This window comes from Ornithodoros turicata, unplaced genomic scaffold, assembly GCF_037126465.1.
Source record: "Ornithodoros turicata isolate Travis unplaced genomic scaffold, ASM3712646v1 Chromosome20, whole genome shotgun sequence".
Lineage (NCBI taxonomy): Eukaryota > Metazoa > Arthropoda > Arachnida > Ixodida > Argasidae > Ornithodoros > Ornithodoros turicata.
The window spans coordinates 1,731,538-1,753,409 of record NW_026999334.1 but is presented as its reverse complement, the minus strand read 5'-3'; the positions used below and the strand labels follow the sequence as shown (position 1 = coordinate 1,753,409).

The following is a 21,872-nucleotide window of genomic DNA, read 5'->3' as shown; positions in this document are numbered from 1 at the left end:
TGTGCGGCTGCGACTGTTAGTACTGCTCTAAAAGTGGCCTGCCTTGCAACAGGTGCAACTGTGGCGTCGTAATCAACACCATATTTCTGAGAGTAGACTTTCGCAACAAGTGTCGCCTTGTACCTTTCAATTTTCCCGTCTTTGTCACGTTTCTTTTTAAAAACCCACTTGCAACCTATTGCTTTCCACACCTCTGGCAATAAGACACGCTCCCAGGTTCCCGTACTGCATAAGGATCGCATTTCTTCGTCTGTTGCCTTTATCCACTTCTCTTTTTCATGTTCTGGCATCATTTGTATGTCTTCCCAACATTCCGGATTTGAGAGATCTCCTTCAAAAGCGACGTAGGAGAAGCGCTCCGGCGGTACACCTTTGTTCGTTCTTTTCGATCGCCGAACTACATTCTGCTCGTCTTGCTGTGCGGATTGCTCTCCTATTGTAACCTCCACACTGTTAGTCACAGTGTCTTGTTCCACTTCAACGGGACGGTGAAAGACTGGCGCGTCCATTACTATGACGTTTGGACACCCGTAGAAATCTGGTTCCACGCAATTTTCGTCGATTACGACAGAACGGCTAATAGACACTCTGTTGTCAGGATGGGGAATCCTGTATCTTTTCTGTCGGTCGCTGTACCCCACGAAGATACCTTCTTCCGCGCATCTGTCGCACTTCCTGCGCTTTTCTTTCGGATAATGTACAAAAAGCTTTGCTGCCGAAAATTCGCAAGTGACTGATATGGGTCTTCTGTCCAGTCCAGAGTTCAAAAGGTGTGTTCGTCGCAGCCCTTGCAGGTAGCCTATTCTGTAAGTAGCACGCAGTTGAAATAGCTTCCCCCCAGTACATCTCCGGAAGCTTCGTCTCAAAAAGCATACTACGAGCGCTTTCACAAAGCGTTCTATTTTTCCTCTCTGCGACACCGTTTTGCTCTGGATTGTAGGGTACGGTAGACTGGAATTGAATTCCATGCTTCTTGAGGATTGCTTGCGTTTTGCTGCCCGTGGACTCTGTCCCATTGTCACTGCGAAGTACAATCGGTCGTTTTCCAAATCCATTTTGCACATACGTTATGTACTCTTCTAGCCGGTCCGGAACTTCTAGCTTTGACTGTAGCAAGTAAACAACCGTATACCTCGAATAGTCGTCAATAAATGAGATGAAGTATCTCATTTTGCCAACTGTGGCGGTCTGCATTGGACCACACACATCGCAATGTACCAAGTCTAGTAACTCTCGAGATTGTTTCTTGCTCACTTCTGGAAAGGGTTTCCTCATCATCTTTCCTTTCAGACAACTTGAGCACTTCAACAGCTTGTCGCAGTCCCGTATGTGGATGCCTTCAGCAAGATCATCGCGGACGAGCGTTCTCACCGCTTCCGGATCTCTGTGACCAAGCCTCCGGTGCCACGTATGAATGCACTCAGCGTGATCTCTTCGAGTTGCAGCACATCTGTCTTCCTTGCATTCCAGCTGATAAAGACCATTGCTTAAAGAGCCCTTGGCTAGAAGAATGTCGCCGTTTGTGACAGTGCAGACGCCACCGTCGAATGTCACCCTGTGGCCGCGATCTGTAAGTTTCCTGACCGAGAGGAGATTCATTTCAAGCGATGGAACATATAGTACGTCGTGTACTTGTATGCGGCGAGTTGATACTGCAGCACACTCGATAAAACAGCTTCCAATGCCTTCTGATGCAACACTCTGACCATTGGCCACAACCGCTGAATCTGACTTCTGCTCCGTAAATTTAGTGAAAAAGTTCCTGTCGCTAGTCATATGACTCGTGGCTCCGGAGTCTATACACCACCCACCCTGGACATTAGCAGCAGCACCGGCCAAAGCTGTTTCTTCTTCCGGGTTGATTGCGCTTGTGGCCTTCGAAATAAGTTGTCTTCCTCTCTTGCTTGTAGCAGTAGCAGTCCTTCTTGACATGTCCTTGTCTTTTGCAAAAGAAACACTCCCTAGTTTCTTTCTCTCCTTCGCTGAAACCCTTGAACTGTGTGGTTTGTGCCTTCAGCACTGACTCCATGCATTGCGGGGTTTCTGATCTTCTCCTGAATTCATCTACGAGTTTTCCGTTGACATACTCGAGTGTGAACTCACTTTCAGGACGTGCATCAAGCGCTGTGATCAAGGTCGCATAATCTTGAGGGAGTCCGCTCAGTAGTAGTGCAGCTACTTGGAAATCGGTGATCTCTTGCTCCATCCCTCGTAAGCGCTCTACAAGACTCAAAGTCTTCCTAATGTAGTTTTGCATCTCTTGTCCGGGCATCTCTTGTCTGAGCCGCGACTGGTAAAGCTTACGCAACAGGCACAGTTTGTTGCTCATATTTATCCGCTCATGGAGCTTCTGTAGCGCTTTCCACATTTCTTTCGCTGTCGTCGCCTTGCAGATATGGATTATTTGATTGTCCTCGATGCTAAGCGAGATTGTACTCTGTACCTTTTGATCATTCCATATCCACTCCGCTGAAGGAGTTGTGGGCGTCTCTTCTTCGACATACTTCCAGTTACCTTCCCTTATCAGAAGCATCCGCATCTTGAACTTCCACGCCTGATAATTGTCGTCCTCCAGCTTCGCTACGGTGAACTTATTTGGTTCCACCATTCCTGACTACCATCCAACCTGGAGAAATGTTAACCTTGCGGAGGCTATACTGAAACCGTCCTGGAAATGACCTGTACAGCTAACCAAGAGCCCATAACCCGTTAGCAGATCGTACTTTAATAGAATAACGTGCAAAGAGGGCAAACCTCGCACCACAGATAAAACGAAGAGAAAGAAAAACTTCAATCCGTTGTTAGCGTTACCCAACAGTTTTTACAAAATGTCTGCGTTGAGACCCATTATATTAAACACAACTGGCATTTTAATGTTTGTTCCAAATCATCTATTGGGAATTGGAATTTCAGCGCATTTTCAATTATATTTCGCAGCGTGATATCCAACAGAATTCAACGAGTTTTTGGCGAGTTTTCAATGGGACCATTTCTAGCAGGAAAGGTAAACCCATCGGCCTAGGCAGGGCCAAGAGACCGGCCGCCAACATTAAAAGATTCTACCCTTCAACTTACGTCCCCTCGTCACAGTAGTAACACCTTAGGAGTGGGGGCCGTGCTGGCGTCGCTCACAAAACACCAGCAAACATGATGCCCCCTACGGGGTATTCTTACATGCCGCAGCCCCTTGATCCTATTCACACCCTAATAGCTGCAGATCTTATGCTACTTACTTCAAGTTCATAAATTGTTATGACAGATGAGCTGTCGTTTCGCCCTTGTATAGGCGCCCACGCGACTTTCGTTAAGCATTGGAAACAACAACTGATATGGTAACAGCTGGTACAACATACTAGCGACATTGTGAGATGGTCAGATTAGCAGCTCGCGTGCAGCCGGATAGAGTTATGGTGAAAGGAATGATAACTAGGCATTTCCAACGAGCGTGTGCTCTTACGTGTCATGATTTGTTTTGGAACCTGAATTCAGGTTGACTACAGGCGTGTTCACGGGAAAGGCCGAATGACCATGGATTAACGAGTAATGTTCAGGTATTTTCGCGTTGAAAATGAGGATAACCAAACTTAATGGGTAAGCAAAGGAGCTGGAGATGATAAGAAAACCCTTCGCTTACTGTCTAGGGGGCACACCCGCATTTTGCCCGCCACATACAATTTCTACCACCAAAACGCCACTGCACCAGTGTCTGCGGGTAGCCCCGTGTATCCCTGCATTTGCGATAGCCTCCACCAATAAACGCGCGCACAAACTAGAATGTTTTTCAACATTCCACCTATGAAGCTTATATTCTGCATACCTGAGCCTGGCATCAACGACGGCTTGTACACCTTCTCCCATGGGACAGGTGCTGGCAAAATGCCAGGCGGTCTCCGTTAATTGCATGGCTAGGCAGGCGATGTAGTCGTCGCTCCATAGCTTCTTGTCTTCGCATCCTGGCATTGTCAGGTTCCAACGCTCGACACCCAGAGCCCGCATTGGTGCCGTTTCCAAGACTTTCATGGCCTCCTTTGTCCCTACAGTTGAATGCGATACGCCTAACATTGAGGCAAATAGGCGTAATATATGCTCGTAGGAACAGGCGCGGTTTATTTTAACCTTCCCCTAGGTTGATTCGTTTTTGGGTGATTCCGTCTGAACTTAGTCAAGGTGGTCCGGACACCATCAGTAATTTTTATGGAAAAAAATATACGTTGTAGCCTAACACAGATTGAGAACGGAACACAAGTATTTTTTTCTCTAGTTTCCGTAGTTCCCGAGAAAACAAAAATCCGAAAGAATATGGCATGTCCGACGCACTTCCAGGCATAGCGAATCTGGCGTTCAATATCTTCTCAATGAACGCGTTCACTGCTTTGATTTTCTTTTCCCGCACTGTCAGTTACGTTGGCTTCTAGTGCGTGGGTTCAGTTCCGGTGGGGATTTTTTTATTTGGAGCTAAAAATACGCAAAGTTGGTGGCGACGACGAAAATCTCTCATATTCTTGCGCCTATTGCGGCACTTGTGTAGATGCCGGTGAAACGAGACAGGAATTGCCATGTAGCGGCGACTGAGCTATATAATTTGGTATGAAAGTTAAGTGTGTAGGCCGGGTTGCTGTCACGCACATAGGCGTCAACAACACGTGACATTCGCCAAAATGCGGTTTTTGAGCGCTCATAGACTGGTATGCGTGCGTGAGAGATATCCGTCGAACCAATCTGTCCGCATGCAATCTGTCCCCCCTGCGACAGTGTTTTCCCTCCCCTACACACAGAGGAAAGGAAAACGGGAGCGCTTCTACTTGAGCTTCGGAAAACGACCACCAGATCGCCTTACTTCAAGGCCCTTTCCTCGCGCTATAACTCTCGATTTTTGTTCTGAAAACGGTAATGTTACCAGTGACTCCAAGGGATCCGATGTTCTCATTGGGTCAATTTTCTATCGTTGATAATTAAAAAGTTAATTAACGAACGTTAATTAATGCGTCGACAGAGAAGCTTGCCTGTGCCCTCTTAAGGTGGACCTTTAGGCGTGTAGTACATTGCCATTGGTTAAAACTGGGAAAAAGTGATTTTTCTAGTTTTAAAAATTGCTTCTGTTGTTATGGTGGACATCATGTGTGTGTGTCTGTGTGTGTGTGTGTACATCTATACCGTAGAGTACCTTCGATAGCAGTCTGCAGATCACGAGGATCCGAGAAATATCTCGGGTCAATGATGGGATGGTCTGTATAACGTGCGCTTTTCAGTGTAACCCGGCCTCTGGAAGCTGGTCTCAAAACTATTGGGACGATCATGAAGGAATTCTTGTCCCTGTTCGGCTTGTAGTACCTGTCGTACACCTGTAACACGATCAACAGGAAGTTTATAAGACTGAGGAATCATCAGTCAACTCACGAGGGAATACTAAACGGCACCCCGTTCAGGTCACTTTAACGCACAAACAAAATCCCTGCTATAGTTTTGGTCAACCAACCGAGGAGGACTAAGGCGACAGGAGCTGGCTTGCAAATGACGACCGTAATTTTAAGAATGTATTGCGGCTGCACGGTGACGCTCCGAGTTCCCTCGCAACCGCATGAGACATTTCTCAAGCGTTTATCGAGCATCCTGCCGCGGCGTTTGGCGAGCGTCAAGCCAAGGCATCGTGCAACAATACGCGCGCGTGGTTTCGAACCACCGGCGGTGAAAGCGGTGCCCAAGAAGTGGCCAATCAGAGAGGAGTTGAAGAGCAGCATCCAGTTGCGCGGGTTTCTTGTTTTCTATCCTGCAAAAAATGGCGACTCTCGGAACGACCTGTGTACTAGTGAATGAGAAGGTTATTGCGGAAGTTTTTTTTTTTTATTTCGTGGTACGTTAAAGGCCCTTGGGCACCACATAACGGACGGCGGACACAGCACATATAATAACCTATAAGAATATGTAACACACTATGCACATACTATATGGGTTAACATGGGTTATACAATTATAAATTTACGAAGACACAAAAAGTACCGACTTCAGCTACACACTGTTCTTTCATTGTCCCCTATGATGAGTGCGGTGATTGTTTTTTTGAATTCTAAAGGATCATGAAGCACTGCAATGTTACGAGGTAAATCATTCCAACATTTCGCTATGTAACAACCAAATGAGTTAAGGAAGAAATCATGGTGGCAATGTGTTAGTTCAACCTTTTAGTCAAGATCCAGTTTTGCAGTTATAAACGCCGCATTTCTTAAAAAGTGTGTGCTTGAGATTCTACAATTTTACGATAGATTTAGAAGCTTGAGAGTTGTGGGACATCAACAGTCCCAGCTACAAAAATGCAAAACTGAAGGCGCAGTTGTGACAGCAAATGCGAAAGCCTTGAAGTGGCTGGTAAGTTAGCGTGACGTTGCGGAACACTGTGAAGTACAGTGCCGTTCGTCTGTTTTTCTCTGTGGTTGATGAAGTGCAATGACGCTGGAAGAACCTAAAAGGCAGATTTGGCAGGCGCTTCGAAAGCCCTCCGAAAGGCACGTAGGCGCGGTGTTGGGGCAGACGTGGTCGAAGGTGTCTCTGAATGAAGCGTGAACTGGCCGTACATTCAACAAATGCATTTCCTGATGGATGTTTTTCAAAGGTATGCTTTTGTGTGTTTGTGGAATGTTCTGCGGATTTCTGCTGTTGCGTGTTGTAAATATTTCTTAAAGAGCACAGTTTACGTGAGATGGCTATGGGGTTCTCCATTTTAGTGGCAAATCGAGCATACTTCCAAGCAGGGGCGGATCCAGGGAAGATCCTCGGGGGGTGGGGGGGGGGGGCACTAAAAAAACAGAGAAGACGGGGGGGGTTGCCATGTAAGACGGCGAGCTGCTGCGCTTTCATTTCACACCAGAACTTTATTTATGATCTACATGTTGCGAACCTTATTAAGCTTTAGAGAAACGCCACCGTGCGGCAGGACAATCTGCAGGAATGGGGGGTAGAGGTATGTCTCAGGGGGGGCAGCCCCCCCCCCCCCCCCTGGATCCGCCCCTGCTTCCAAGTACCCGTGCCTTCCTCAAAAGGAGAGACTCTACATCGGTTTCAGTTGTATTCCATCAGTCGCTTTTAGATCTATATATAAAACATCGTCAGAAATAACTACTGGGTCTGCCAGCACTCACTGATGTGAAATGACTGAACACTTGGAACGCAAGCAGTCACCAGGTAATCTGCTGCATACATGATAGGATATGAATCTTCCTAATAGGACCCTCATGAGTCATAGTCCTCACAGGAACTACTCAGAACAGGGCGACTCGCTTTATTCTCTCAAACTATGCTTCTCATTCAACTGTCTTTGCTGTATAAGGCTTTACATAACCACCCAGTCTTCTCGTTTTACGTCGCAGATTCTTCCGGTGTTCTTCCCCTTAAATTCCTTCACGCATACTCCGTTTCTGGCACTTACATCCTGCCTGCACCGCGTGTCTCATACGCCTTGACCACTCCATGAAAGTCAGCCGTCCCTCTCATACTTCTCATACTTCATATTATCCAGAATTATTCTTTCCACTAAGTGACAGAGACTGAAGTAACTTGCAGAGGGGCCTCGGGAGGACTTTGTGCATTATTTCTCGAAAAACACCTGACCCTTCACATTTAAATGCGGCGGACATATTCCGATGAAGACGGCTCGAGGAACCCACCGCTATTTCACTACTTCACTATTCGGAATTAAAATAAACAGATGAGTAACGATAGTACCCGTGAATGAAGTTCCGGTCTGCCATTTATTCAATTTGTGCGAGACCGTCGCTTTAAATGTTATTCCACATATCCACGTGTGCAGTGTGTTTACTCACTTCTTGCTTGACGCCTAGGAACTTGGATGCAACTTCCCCTTCTTTCGTTGCTAGCGAAAGCGACACAAGGAAGGCCTGCGTGTCAGGACGATCCAGTCCGGAAGAGGCCAAAGCACTGTTGAGGAATGCTTGATTTTCCGCACCAGCCGCAACAGCCAAGGGACCTGCACAGGACTGAGCTGAACAGAGTGGGATCCACGACAGAGAAGAATCTCGACGAAGCATCGAAAGCCGCGTAAATACAAGACAGCCGTCATATTTTTCTATGCACTAAACGGAACGAGCCAAAAAATGGTATCGCAAGAAATGCCTTTCCATTGGAACCAGTCTCCACACGTAGAATTACAGTGTACGAGACAAAATAACAATGATAATAATTTCTGACTTGCTTTCGGATATGATAATAAGCCATTACCACAGCTGGCCTACGCGTGGGTTCATGTCGCCCACCTGCGGAGAACACCTCGGTCGCATGATCACTCGAATCTCGGGAGAAGGCACACACAATAACAAATCTATGCAATGTGCATCATGAAAACAGATCCATCCGTCCTCCAGCAGGCTCGCACCCTGATGCACATGCCCGACCACGTCACGAAAATTCTACTTCAAGCATGGGGCAGACAGGACATTCTTGCAATTGTATTTTTAGTGTGCACCCTAATATTCATATTTCCGACAGCTATTAGCTACAAATCTCTTAAAACTTGTTTACATCAGACTTGAGTTAATCACAAGGCGTGTTATGGCATGGGTGCATTTGTTTGATGCCGTAAACCTTGGAAAACTCGTAAACTGTTAACACATTGGGATTTAATGAACGCCAGTGCACGCCACTGTAAATACATCATACGACGGAATGAATGAAGAACGAAAAGAAAGAAGTATCTCTCAGACAAGCTCCAAAAGTTGGTGTGATATAATTCGAGGTAAATATTTCAAACTGGGCGAAGGGAAATGTATTGTAAGCGTCGGGTGACCTCAGGAAACAAATCGCACATATTTGGCTCTATACGCCGAGCGGCCAAGTGCGAACAAGGTGGTATGACTCGCTCTCACGCTTTGGGTTTGTCACCTAGTTTTTCTCGCACTTCTGTCGTTAATTTGTCAAATGCTTGACTTATGCGTGTATAATCGCAGGAAAGAATGTCCTCGCGAGATTATACGGCCAGCACACAAACCACTAAGCCACGCGAGCTGATAAGGAATCCCGGTGGCAGCTGCGCTGCGTGGACAGGGGTTGGATTCGCAAAAAGCTCGTGCGACAGAAGCTGTCGTAACTCTGTCGTACGGGAAAGTTAAGACGAAGTGTAGATTCACGAAGGGCGCGCGTGGCAAAATCGTCGCAGCTTACGGCGGAATGCTGCCAGAGCTCCCGAGCAGTCTTACGAAGAAAGATGACGGTGTATTTGGCAGCGGTGGATTTGGAGACCGCAAACAAGGACTCCGTAATACGCGCCCACGCATTGCACTTTGTCACAGAAGCTTCCAGACCATCCCCGTGGCGTCAATGACGCACTTTTTTGCTTGGTAACCTTCAAAAATGCTTAAATTTTGTGCTCCGGATTGTTTAAGCATCCTCTGCCCTAAGACACCCCCCAAAATCGTGTAACACTCCTCCAAATTGTCATAAAATTGTCAAAAAAAGCCATAAAAGCTGCAAATATGGGTGCCGCACACCCCCTACAGAACAGGCTCCCCCCCCCCCCAAGAGGAACATACTGGGAATACCCCTGCTGGGTCGTCGAACGCGTTTCGCCTGTGATTGCATGGCATCCATTGTGGATACCGAAAGACACCCATGTAGCGAGAGCACGTGTAGGAACAGCACACTTGAGGCGACTCCTTCTTCTTCTAACGGGACTATTATTGGTACGATTGGTACGACTGGATCGATTTTCGTACTTGATACCATAGTGAAACATAGTCTCGCATTCGTTGCCTCTTTCTCTCCTGGTTGCGTGTGACATGAAATGAGCAACTTCCTCTTCCTCCTCAAAGGCGGTACCCTCTCCACTACGATAGCTTTGTGAATCGTGCTTGCGACGGCGTCGTACGTGTGTCGTAGGCTGCGGCGTCTTAGCGCATCTTAGCGTTACTTACGATCGCAGAGCCGTAGCGATGAGGATGCAAGAGGGGCAGCCGTCCTGGGCGCCTTCGTCAGAGAGGGCGCCGAACAGCCCTCATAGGATGGCTGGGCAGTATAAAGTAGGAATGAACAGAATTTGAATTTACGGTCTCGGCATTGGAAATGGGAGTTTTCTTTTCTTTGTTTACAACGCTTCTGTCGGCAGTGCGCGGGGGAGGGGGTGCTTCAGATTTGCCCTGTCACCGGCGCAAGCTGGCCTCGCGACGCTTCAGTGTCTGGGTTTTGTCTTTGGTTTTCAGACCACAGCTTTCCCTCAGACGCTTTCAGGAACATGCCGTTAGGGTTCCCTCAGAAGTCGGCCGTTCTCCCGGTTAGCCAACAACAGCAAGCCCTTTCACCACCCTCGCGAATTAAGTGGTGCGCTTGTGGAAGTTCAAACACGTATGGGAGCCTCGGTATGGAGAATTGCGTTTTAGAGAGTGAATGGAACATTTTGAAAAACGCTGTCCTGGCGAACTAAGGTTTTCGTTTTGATGACGAAAGTGTCCGGCGAAACAACATCTGTGTAAGTAAGCAATGTGTACTATTTCCGGTACTATAAATACAGCAGAGCAGACGGTTTCGTTTATTCCGACTATTCCGTAATGATTCTTCGTCTCCAATGTTACAACGAGCAGAGTACAATTAGCTCATCAAACTCAAAGCCTAAAGTGTCTATGGTTTGTCCTCAATCAAATATTATGCATCTGAAGGTCTCATGGTACCCAAAGATGAAGTTGGAGCAACATCTAGTACAATATCACTTTGGATACCTGTCTTATTCACTCTTCTTTCCCGCCGCGACCAGCATTAAAAAGTAAAGTTCAGTCCTGCATCGAACAGCTATCTATTACCATAGCGGACTTTCTTGTGTGTTTTACATTGAAGATTACTATTCTTGGAGGTGCGTACAATGTCGTTGTAGCGCGTAGCTAAGTGTGTTTTGTTTAATTTGCAGTTGTTACATTTTAAGAGGCCCGCTCCGAAAGGGGCCGCCAAGCAGGGGCAGACACCAACATGGAGGAAAAACTGTCCACGCAAAATTTCAACGTTACGCTACGTAGCAGAGCTGCGGCTTCCATGCATACTTCGTGCAAGGAATCCCGGAAGACATCGGACATGAGCATACCTGTTGCGCCACCACCACCACCACTCTTCTATGGCCGGTAAGGCGGTTGTTCATTCGTTGGCCGGTTTCACCAACGTATTGCATAGAGCAGTCGCCGCATTCAATGCAGGATATGACATTGGAGCTTGTGCGTACGATTGGCGCGCGATTGACGATGACGATTGACAATCGACGTACGAGTTTGATATGCGTACGAGACTGCACGATATTGGCGTGCGTGCAGCCTTTTGTCATTTGGGGGCCCTGTCCTCCGGTCGTTTCCTCCTCACCGCACGAGTAACCAAAGAACCGCGGCCGGTGAGTGAGGGGTGTAAACCTTGAGTGCCACAGTTTGCTCCATGTAACAAGGCGCTGAGTAGACAAATATTATATATTAACAAGCGGCGTTTGCGTATAGTCAGAAGTAGACGGTACCAGATCTGTTGATTATGTAGTCCGTAACCATAGATAGATTTCTCGTGTTGATGCCATGGTTTCCGCGCATCGTTGCTGATACTCCTCCGATAATAGGATGGTCCTGAAGGTTTTCGCCCACTGGCAGGTCTGCGAGCAGTGGAATCTGTAGGGGAGATGAGATAGCAACGACGTTCGCTTAGCCCTGTTCACTCGATGTGTTTTAGCTTTATTATGCATTCCATGTGGGCTTCAATGCACCACACCCATTCAATAGAGATGTGTGCGTTGACGGAGTTTGCTTGTTACGTCGTGCCAAACGACACTAAAGCGTCAAATATGACCGAGTTCCTTTTACTTCGCTCAAACTATTTTTCATCACATGTACTGCAGGGTTCCTCTTAGATAAAAAAGTTTAAAGTATGTAAGTCAGGGCTTTACATCCTGAGGCAACTGCGACCATTAGCGACGCCACACTGGTCGTGCCTGCGTATTAATTTTGTTCACCGGAGGGTTCGAACATGTGTCGAAATCCCGAAACGCGTTGCTGATACTCCTTCGGGAAACACGGCACACCGTATTTAAGGTCCCTCACGAGAGACGACGTGTCAAGCCAACTTGTACCCTTCCACCAAGTTGCGACTGTCGTCGGCGAGATTTGAGCCCGCGATCTTCAGATCAGCAGGCGGGTACGCTAACGAGGGTGGCATCGAGATCCAATGTGCAAAGAAAACTAAAGACACGGCTCAAATGCTTTCCGACATGTCATCAGTAAGGTGTTCCTCAGTGTTTGTGCCTGCACGAGTCTCTCAGATTTTTCTCAGGTACTTCATTGTGGGAATTTATACTTGAATTGCGGACATGCATGTTGCAGTTCCAATTCGCGGCATTCAGCTCAATCCAACTGTTAATATTGCTCATTCTGACCCTGTTTCGCAAACTGCTCTCCAAGAAGAACCTTATACAGGGTCCCAGAAAACGTGTCATTGAATTATAATAAAAAAAACTACGCCACCTAGAATCATGTGGTCAACGCTATTTGTTCTTATTAGGTTTTTGGCACCATCTAAAGTTAATGTCATGTACCCCAAGTTTAATTATGTAAATATTTGCGAACTGAACTCGGAAATTTGCCAAGTAAAGGTTACCTTTTTACTCCTCCACTGTGAAGAGGCTGCCGAATTTACTCAAATTCATGATAATTGACAGTAATATTCACGAGCTATCCCACTGGAAAAAATTGCCGTATATCTTGCTTTTCGGAACACCGGATCATAACGCACGGTGACTTTATGAGGCAATCGCTCGCAGTCCGACTAAAGGAGGTTCCGAACCCAGCCCACTGAGTGATAGAAAAAAAGTAACAGTTTCTAAAATTGGGAGAGGGAAAGCATTATCCCAGCGAAAGTCGGACGTGATAAGCCGTGGCTGTGTTATCTCTTTCTGCGATGCCGGGGTGGGCTGTGTTTCCAACCTCCTTTCGTCGGACTGACAAAGACTGCATTGAAAAATTCATCGTGCGATTTTCCGTGCGACCTCCGTAGAGCATGATGTTAGGCTATTTTTCCCGATGGGATAGCTACTGAATATCCCTGTCAATTATCATTAATTTGAGTAAATTAGACACGCTCTTCACATTGGTGGGGTAAAAAAGTGACCTTTACTAGGCGAATTTCCGACTTAAGCTCGCAAAAATTTACATAATTAAACTTATGTTGCACAAAACTCACATCAGGAGGTGGCAAAAACCCAGCAAGAACAAATGCCATTGACTGCATCACTGTAGGCTGTGTAGTTTTTTTACTATAATTCAATGACATGTTTTCTGGGACACCCTGTACAATGACATAGTGACGTTGCGATATCGCTTTCCTCATTGTTGCGTTATATTGAAGAATACTATCCTTACAGTGTATTGCTATACTTAAAAACTTCACCGGCCTCGGTGGCTCAGTTGGTAGCGTGTTCGCCTCCTGATCGCGAGATCGCGGGTTCGAACCCGGCCGTGGACTCTAGCAACTTAGTGGCCGGGTACAAGTTACGTAGACACACCGTCTTCCGCAAGGGACGTTAAAGACGGGCTGCCGTGTGATGAGCTTTCATCGCACGTTAAAGAACACTCAGGTGGGCAAACGTAACCCACAGACCGACCACTGTGGCGTCGCTCATGATCTCAGTTGTCTCGCGACGTAAACACTTAATTATTAATTGTTATTATTGGTATTTAGAAGCTTCGGCATTCATTCACCCTTCATTCAAAATATGCGTTGTGTGGGACTACTTGCTGGCTGTAGTTCTAAGATATAACCGAATGAGCTTAAAAGAGTGTCAAGGAAGGAGTGTAAAAGAGTGCTCTGGAAGGAAGGTGAAATGCCTTCGTACATGGAGTCTCTTACAAAGCCCAGAAGTGCCCGATGTTGGATGCAGTAACATCGTGCTCGTCAGTATATAGCGTAGTTCTTTTTATCTGCAACGAATTTTCATCAAAAAAGGGAGTTGCCTTAGGACGCTTTGACTTTTGACATTGAATTACTCGACGTGGCTGCTACTTTTCTCTCGATTAGGGGGCTAATTAACAGGGATAGGTTAATCAACTTTTTAATTATATATATTATTATTTTTAATTACTATAGGGAGCACAATGCGATTGGCTCAAGTGATCGGCAAAAGAGCGTCAGTGACGACGATATCCCGGCCCTCACTTAACGTGACAGAAAAATATATCATACACGATACTGGCAAACCCTTATCGCGGCATGTTTCATTATCTTTGTTTTATTAGTATTTTTTTCCTTTCTTTTCTGGACACAGGTTTTGTCCTTCACCGGTACGGTAATTCCGGATATGTAGTGATGATTCGCAAAGCGTCTTGCAAGAAAAAAAAAAAAAACAGAGAAAGAAAGAAAAACTGCAGTGCCCTTCATGTTGAATCATCCGTCATCAACTTGGCCAGCTCTTCTTTGCTAATGATATGTAACCCTTTCAATCATTTCCTGTGTTATTTCTTTACATAATCCAGTGAATAATGGGTCCTCCATCGCTGCTCTCTTTGCAGACACCAGCTTTGGAGACCCTCTATTATATAACAAAAAGATACTCCACATTAAAGACACATTTAACAAACCTGAAGCCGTTGTAGCTCAGCTTTCCGTCCGACACCAGACAGCATGAGAAGTTGAGGAGTGCCAATTGCGCCTGCACAGATGATCACCTCGAGTCTTGCTTCTGCTAAACGCGTTCCGGGAAAAGGGTGTTTAACGTATTCTACGCCAGTAGCTCTGTTGCCTGTGAAACGTATCTGAAAGGAAAAAGCGACAACCACGTCGAAAAAAAAAACAATAATAAGAGAGATCGCAACGTAAACTGTTTCGAGCTGCAGGAGGGCGTGGGCAAAACGACGACACAACAGGAAAACAAGTGGACAGGACGGGCAGCGCAGGTCCTGACTATACGAGTGATATGTACCAACTAACCCAACAGAGGGTGTTATAAACTGTTTCATTGCAATGAAAGTACTAAGCGAAAGGGAACGGAAGCTGGAACGCATGCGAAGGTCCTTTTTTACCGGAATCAAAGAAACGGCAAGAGGAACTGTAGTTTACTACGTGGGGAGTGTTGAGGGCAATGTGGAAAAAGAAGTAATTAGTCGCCCCACAGTGAGGAAACGAAAAAATGAAAATGATGAACGGGTTGAATTCATGGTATGGTGCAGGTCCCGACAAAAGCTTTTCGTAACTCGCGAGCGGTATTTTCTTCTCAGTGCGACGCCTACCGTTGAGCAGAAATGGGCTCCTTATTTGCCCAGAGTGGCAACAGAGTGCGCTGGCCATAAATCCTGGTTCACACAGTTACGTTTGCGTCTTACGTCCGCTGACAGCCAACCACTGGAATGCAACGTCCTCCAGGACGAAGCGAAGATACACGTAAGACGTTGTACGCAGATGAAACGCATTAATGCAGCTAAGCCGAAATCTGTGCGGTTGGTGTGGGGGCAGTTTTGCCCACTTCCAACGTTCGCACTGTATGCGTTCACGTCTCAAGTTTATTTATTTACTTATTTATTTAGAATACGTCAAAGACCCAAATGGGTACAACATAACGCAGAAGTCGGGTGCAATAACACTGTAGAAAACGGAAAAAGTAATTAACATGATGGTCTGCAGTTAGTGTTACACAAGTATTTGTAAGATTCGGCGCGGACAAGAGGAGAAGTGCCGAAGTACTAACTTGAAATTAGAGGAAAGGACCGTGAGAAGGACAGAACTTTACATTTATTAGTATTGACAGGCAGTAACCATGTCGAGCACCAAGATGATATACGTACAAGGCCCTCTTGGAGTGTTTAACAGTCCAGGGTAGAAGATACTTTACGGTAGACGACGCAATCGTCCGCGAAAAGACGGACAGAAGAAGTTAAGTCGTTACAGATGTCATTAATGAAAATGAGAAATAAAAGAGGGCCTACCACCGAACCCTGTGGGATTCCTGAGGATACAGGAGCCAGAGAAGACGCTGTCTCGTTGGCTGTCACAAACTGTGACCTGCCGCTTAAGAAATCCTGAATCCATGAGAGAACGAAGGGGTCGGTATTGAGTTTAGATAATTTTGCAAAAAGACGGACGTGGGGCACCCGATCAAAAGCCTTCGCAAAATCCAGAAAGACAGCGTCCACCTGGCAACCCTGGTCAAGAAAACTAAAAATGTCATGGGTCAGTCCAGCCAACTGAGTTTCACAAGAATAACCACAACGAAACCCATGCTGTAGAGGAAAGGAAAAAGTTGTTCTCCTCAAGAAAGGAAGTTAAATGTGACACTATAATGTGTTCCAGGAATTTGCACGGCAAACAGGTTAGAGAAACAGGCCTATAGTTTCTGGGGTCAGGTTTGTTACCTGACTTAAACACTGGAATGCACGCACGCAGTGCACGCAATATTGTTGTTTTCGCCACGTAAGACAGCGCAACTTACATTAATTTGTCAGTGATGTTCCCTCGTTATCGTGTGGCCTCCTTGCTGTACAAAAATAAGGTTTTCCATCGAGACATGCACAAAGAGAAGAAATGGAACCCGAGAAAGGGACAGAGGAGGCACGACACGACACGTTCTCGATGTCGTCCCTCCTCTGTCCCTTTCCCGGGTTCCATTTTTTCACCATGTACAGCTGGCCTGCACCCTTGCCGTTTTGACAAAGAGAAGAGTTTTTCTATGTATAGTTTGTCGGAGCTTTTCCGACCGACACGCGATTTTTCCTGCGTTTTGCCATAAACTGGTGGTGTCCTCGCAGTGAGGGCAGTTTTGTGTTGTACGTGCTCAAATTTAGATTAGTTTTGTTGTTTTCATTGTGAAAGAGAAAGGAATGCATGCATAGTCAAACATGATACGAACAAAACAGTTTTGTAGGTGACCCGAACATGAAGCGAATCGTTGTGTTCACTGATCCGAATACATGCACGTATATGCGGATATGCGTTTCATTAGAATATATAATTCTGCATTATAATTGCATTATAACTCCATTATAATTCACTGGCTTGCACTGTGGCATTGAGGAGTGCTCAGTCACCCTCCCAGGTGTATATCGCTCGCTGAGCGACCCCTGGTCTGCCAATTCCGAACGATGCGCAGCTACCCAGAGCTGACAAGCCGCAAACACGGCGAAACATGTGTCCTCTGGTGCTGTCGCATCGTTCCATGAGTATCTGTTTCTCTGCGTGCAGCCATAGAAGCCATCTTAATCTGTAATTTTGAATTTCAAACACGTCTAGGGTTTCAAACAACAACAAGGGGTTTCAAACATGTTTCGTGGCAGCACGAAACTGGCCGTCCCCTATAGTCAAGCCCTTAGATACAGGAAAATCTGCTCAAACGATGACGATCTGGAAAAGAAATTAGAACAGCTGCAACAAACTTTCGTTGATCGTCAATATCCACTGAACGGTGCAAGATGCTCTCAACAGGGCTCGGAAAGTAGATCGCATTAGCTTGTTTGAAAAAACAAGAAAGAAAAATAACTCGAAAACCAATTGGGTAAACTTAACTGTAACATTCACCGGAAATATTCCAAACATTAACAGCATACTTAATCGTCACCATAGTATCCTCCTCCAGTCCGAACGCACTAAGGAAATTTTTCACCAACCACCACGTGTCGCTTACAGACCTACACGTAATCTGCAGGATAACTTAGTCCACTCCAAAGTAAACAGTACGATAAACCCTTCGATTGGTTGTCACCCATGTAATGGACGACGTTGTCAGATTTGCAAACTAGTGCAGACCACGCAGGAAGTCAAAAGCACAAACTCTAATTTTACCGCCAAGATCATTGCCGACCTAGACTGCAATTCCTCAAACGTCATCTACGCAATCCAATGTGACGTATGTCAAGCACAATATGTGGGCCAGACAAAAACTTCTTTCAGAGTCAGATTCGTCAACCACCGATCGGATGTCACCAAAGAACTTAATCTTCCAGTTTCCCGCCATTTCAAGCAGCCAGGTCATTCTATTAACGATGTATCAATCTTTATTCTCCAGTCAAACTTCAACTCTGACCGCTCCCGAGAGCAAGGCGAATCCTACCTAATCTACAAATTCCAATCGACCATTAACGAAGACCCCAGCATGCAGTAAGAAGTCTAACCTCGTAAATAAGGCACTTTTTTTCAATTCCTTTTGAGCCGGACGGGTGGCACCACCTGGACAAAGCCACTCCCCCAAGAACGATGACATCACACTTGAACGTGACAAGTCAACATTCTCAACGTGCCATTGACAACCGCCAGGTGGCGGGGTTTTCCCTTTCCTGATGACGTCACTATGCGAGCCTTTATAAGCTCTCTGTATCACTGACAGATTTTTGTCCTGACGAAGGCGGAGCTTCCGCCGTAACGTAGACAACCCTTTTAGCATTCCAAGTATCTTGAATGTAAAAAAAATATCCCTTTTTTTTTTCTTACTTCCCGTACCTTCGTAGTCTGTGTTTCATTTTTCATTTCAGCTATACAGGGTGTCCACGCTAAGTGTGAACAGATTTTTTAAAAATATATATAACACTTTTTCCAAGGTGAAATCAATATGCATATGCTGAAGGGCACTCCCTAGCAGGGCATTAGCAAAGTCCAAAGGCAATGTCTGAATTAACTTTCATTAATTAACTTTTTAATTATAAAAGCTACAAAGTTGTCCCAATGAGAACATCTGTTCCTTTCGGTCACCTGATATCGTAGCCGCTTTCAGAACAAAAATCCGTTCGATAGATCGCCCGCAAAAAAATCGTGAAGGAACGCCATTTTTCTTTATTTTGTTCATTGCGCTTCTTAGAAGACGCATCTTTGTTTCACCCCCAATGTGAGAGGGAGAAAGAGCACACTATCGCCTCTCGCGTCCTGGAAAAAGATTAAAAGGAAACAGAAAATGCAACCCAAGATAAGGCCAGTTCCGATAGAGTCACCCGATACATTTGTTTTTGTTGTGTTTCCGCAAGTTAAAGCTCATCTTCGACGCATGAGGCGGCACTGTGCTCCTTCCCCCTCTCCCGTTGGGATGAAGGAAATACGCGTCTTCTAAGAAGCGCAATGAACAAAATAAAGAAAAAAAAGTGGCGTTCCTTCACGAATTTTTTGCGGGCGATCTATCGAACGGATTTTTGTTCTGAAAACGGCTACGATATCAGGTGACCGAAAGGAACAGATGTTCTCATTGGGACAACTTTGTAGCTTTTATAATTAAAAAGTTAATTATTGAAAGTTAATTAAGACATTGCCTTTGGACTTTGCTAATGCCCTGCTAGGGAGTGCCCTTCAGCATATGCTATATTGCAATTGATTTCATCTTGGAAAAAGTGTTATATATATTTTTAAAAAATCGGTTCACACTTAGCGTGGACACCCTGTATATACAGGGTGTCCCAGAAAACGTGTCATTGAATTATAATAAAAAAACTACGCCACCTAGAATCATGCGGTCAACGGCATTTGTTCTTATTAGGTTTTTGCCACCTTGTAAAGTTAATGTCATGTACCCCAAGTTTAATTATGCAAATGTTCGCGAACTGAACTCAGAAATTTGCCAAGGGAATGTCACTTTTTTACCCCACCAATATGAAGAGCGTGCCGAATTCACTCAAATTCATGATAATTGACGGTGATATTCACGAGCTATCCCATCGGAAAAAATAGCCGAATATCATGCTTTTCGGAGCACCGGACCATAACACGCGATGTCTTTCTGAGCGCAATCGCTCGCAGCCCGACGAAAGGAGGTTCCGAAGCCAGCCCACAGAGTGGTAGTAGAAAAAGTAACAGTTCCTAAAATTGGGAGAGGGAAAGCATTATCCCAGCGAAAGTCGGACGTGATAAGCCATGCCTGCGTTATCTCTTTCTGCGATGCCGGGGTGGGCTGGGTTTCCAACCTCCTTTCGTCGGACTGACACAGATTGCGCTGAAAAATTCATCGTGCGCTATTCTGTGCGACCTCCGTAGAGTATGATGTTCGGCTATTTTTTCCGATGGGATAGCTCCTGAATATCCCTGTCAATTGTCATTAATTTGAGTAAATTAGACACGCTCTTCGCATTGGTGGGGTAAAAAAGTGACCTTTACTAGGCAAATTTCTGACTTAATCTCTCAAAAATTTACATAATTAAACTTACGTTACACGATATTCACATGAGGAGGTGGCAAAAACCCAGTAAGAACAAATACCGTTGACCGCATGACTCTAGATGGTGTAGTTTTTTTTATTATAATTCAATGACACGTTTTCTGGGACACCCTGTATACACATATAACTCATATATACATATATATATATATATTGATAACGATGTGACTCGTACGTGCCCTCGACAAGTCGAAAGACTTTGATTGAGTTTCATTGAGGAGGAGTAGCGTTTCCTTAGTTGAACTCTGACATCTGCCGAGTGAGCGTAACATGTTTGTCTTGTGTGTGTTTTGTTTGTTTGCTTCCTTTCTTTTTGGTCGGCTTCGGTGACTCATGCAGCGTACAAGTTGCTCAGACACTACGTTTTCTACGAGGGACGTTAAATGCGATGTGCAGTGTGTTGAGACTTCGACATATTTTCAAGAACCCACAGGTAGGCTGACTTAATCCACGGATCGACACACTGGTTTTGATCAGCATTGACCCATATCCAACTTCAGTGGCCGTGAAAGGGAAACATTTATTTTGAACGTGGGGAATTTCGAAGTTCCTCCCCGCGCGACGTCATTTATTAACTAAGTTAAGCGTTGACGAGTCTAGCACCCTTGGTCGACCGTGTCCAAGAGCAGTGTGCTTCAGTAATGTGCTGGGGGAGGGGGTTTCTCAAGCCCTGGCCTCGCTCCGGGAGTGCGCCGATAGAACTGACTGGCTTGTGCCATGGCCGGCGACAGTAGCAAGGTGTCGTCGTCGTTCTGCACAGGTCGCCACAACTCTCTTCTCACCCCAAATGCCCTGAGTATCGCGGGTGTACATGAAAAATCCAACAAGGATTCTCCGGGATGCGCGCGTCTATAGCTCGCACCATTCTGCGTCGGTGTTGATGCAAACAAATAAAAAATAAATATACGCAAGAAGATCACGAAATAATACGTGTACTGTTTGGTGTCGACAACGACTGTTTGATGTCGCCTTCATACGACAGCACCATTCAGGTAGCCACCATCTGCAGGAATGACCATGGAAATATGCCCGGTGCCGAGCGTATAATGCTTACCTTAGTCGCCGTACTTAGAAGAGTGATGTGCAGGTTTTTTCGGGACTGTACGACAGGGCGAATAAACGCTCTGCTTGAGCTGTAACGTTCTCCATTGTCTAAATTAAACTGCATGAACGAGTGACCTGAAAGCAGTAGAAGGGAAGTCTTAGTAACGAATTCATTGATTTGCACAAGTTAGGACATTTATGAGGTGCCTTTTTTGCTGTTCAAGACGTCACGACACAATTCGCGACACGAAACGGTGACGTTCGGGTGGACACGCTGCGCACGCGTTAGAAGGTCCATGCCTTCACTACTGCCATGCTGGAAAACGGACGGCCTTTCTGGTTCACGCGGTCTCCCAACCACGCCCTTGTCAAGGAAATAACGCTTCTTTTGAAAGCGTTCATGCAAGACCTGATGGAGAAGGATCACGCATAGTCTGCCCCTTCCACGAAGTGAATCCAGTCCGTGCTGGTAGCTTCTAGGCTTCGGCGTTTTCCACCCACGGAAACAAAATCAAATCCAAGTAATTTTTTACTCAAGCGCAAAGTTCCCTGGGGTATCGCTGAACGACGCTTTGCTATCGGGGCCACAGGTGACCAAGAACTTGGTCGCAGTGCTCGCTGTCGAAATCGGAGAGCTAATCCTAGGCGAAATTGATACAACGATCGATGATGTCAGGTTCTACACTAGCACAAAGGTCTT

General features: G+C 45.8%; 1 protein-coding gene and 1 long non-coding RNA gene across 2 annotated transcripts; both read right to left on the bottom strand.

Annotated features, from left to right (window-relative positions):
- Nucleotides 1–2,887: 2,887 nt before the first annotated feature.
- LOC135373055 (glucose dehydrogenase [FAD, quinone]-like) lies at nucleotides 2,888–8,039 on the bottom strand. The gene is made up of 4 exons (XM_064606362.1): nucleotides 7,815–8,039; nucleotides 5,165–5,342; nucleotides 3,818–4,034; nucleotides 2,888–2,891 (listed from the first exon to the last, which is right to left on the bottom strand). Exons 1-4 carry the CDS (start codon nucleotides 8,037–8,039, stop codon nucleotides 2,888–2,890), a joined length of 624 nt encoding a protein of 207 aa, XP_064462432.1.
- A 3,424-nt stretch (nucleotides 8,040–11,463) lies between these two features.
- Nucleotides 11,464–21,249, bottom strand: LOC135373074 (uncharacterized). Its single transcript, XR_010416260.1, has 3 exons — nucleotides 21,183–21,249; nucleotides 14,589–14,762; nucleotides 11,464–11,630 (listed from the first exon to the last, which is right to left on the bottom strand). It is a non-coding gene; the product is annotated as an uncharacterized LOC135373074 (long non-coding RNA).
- Nucleotides 21,250–21,872: the final 623 nt, after the last annotated feature.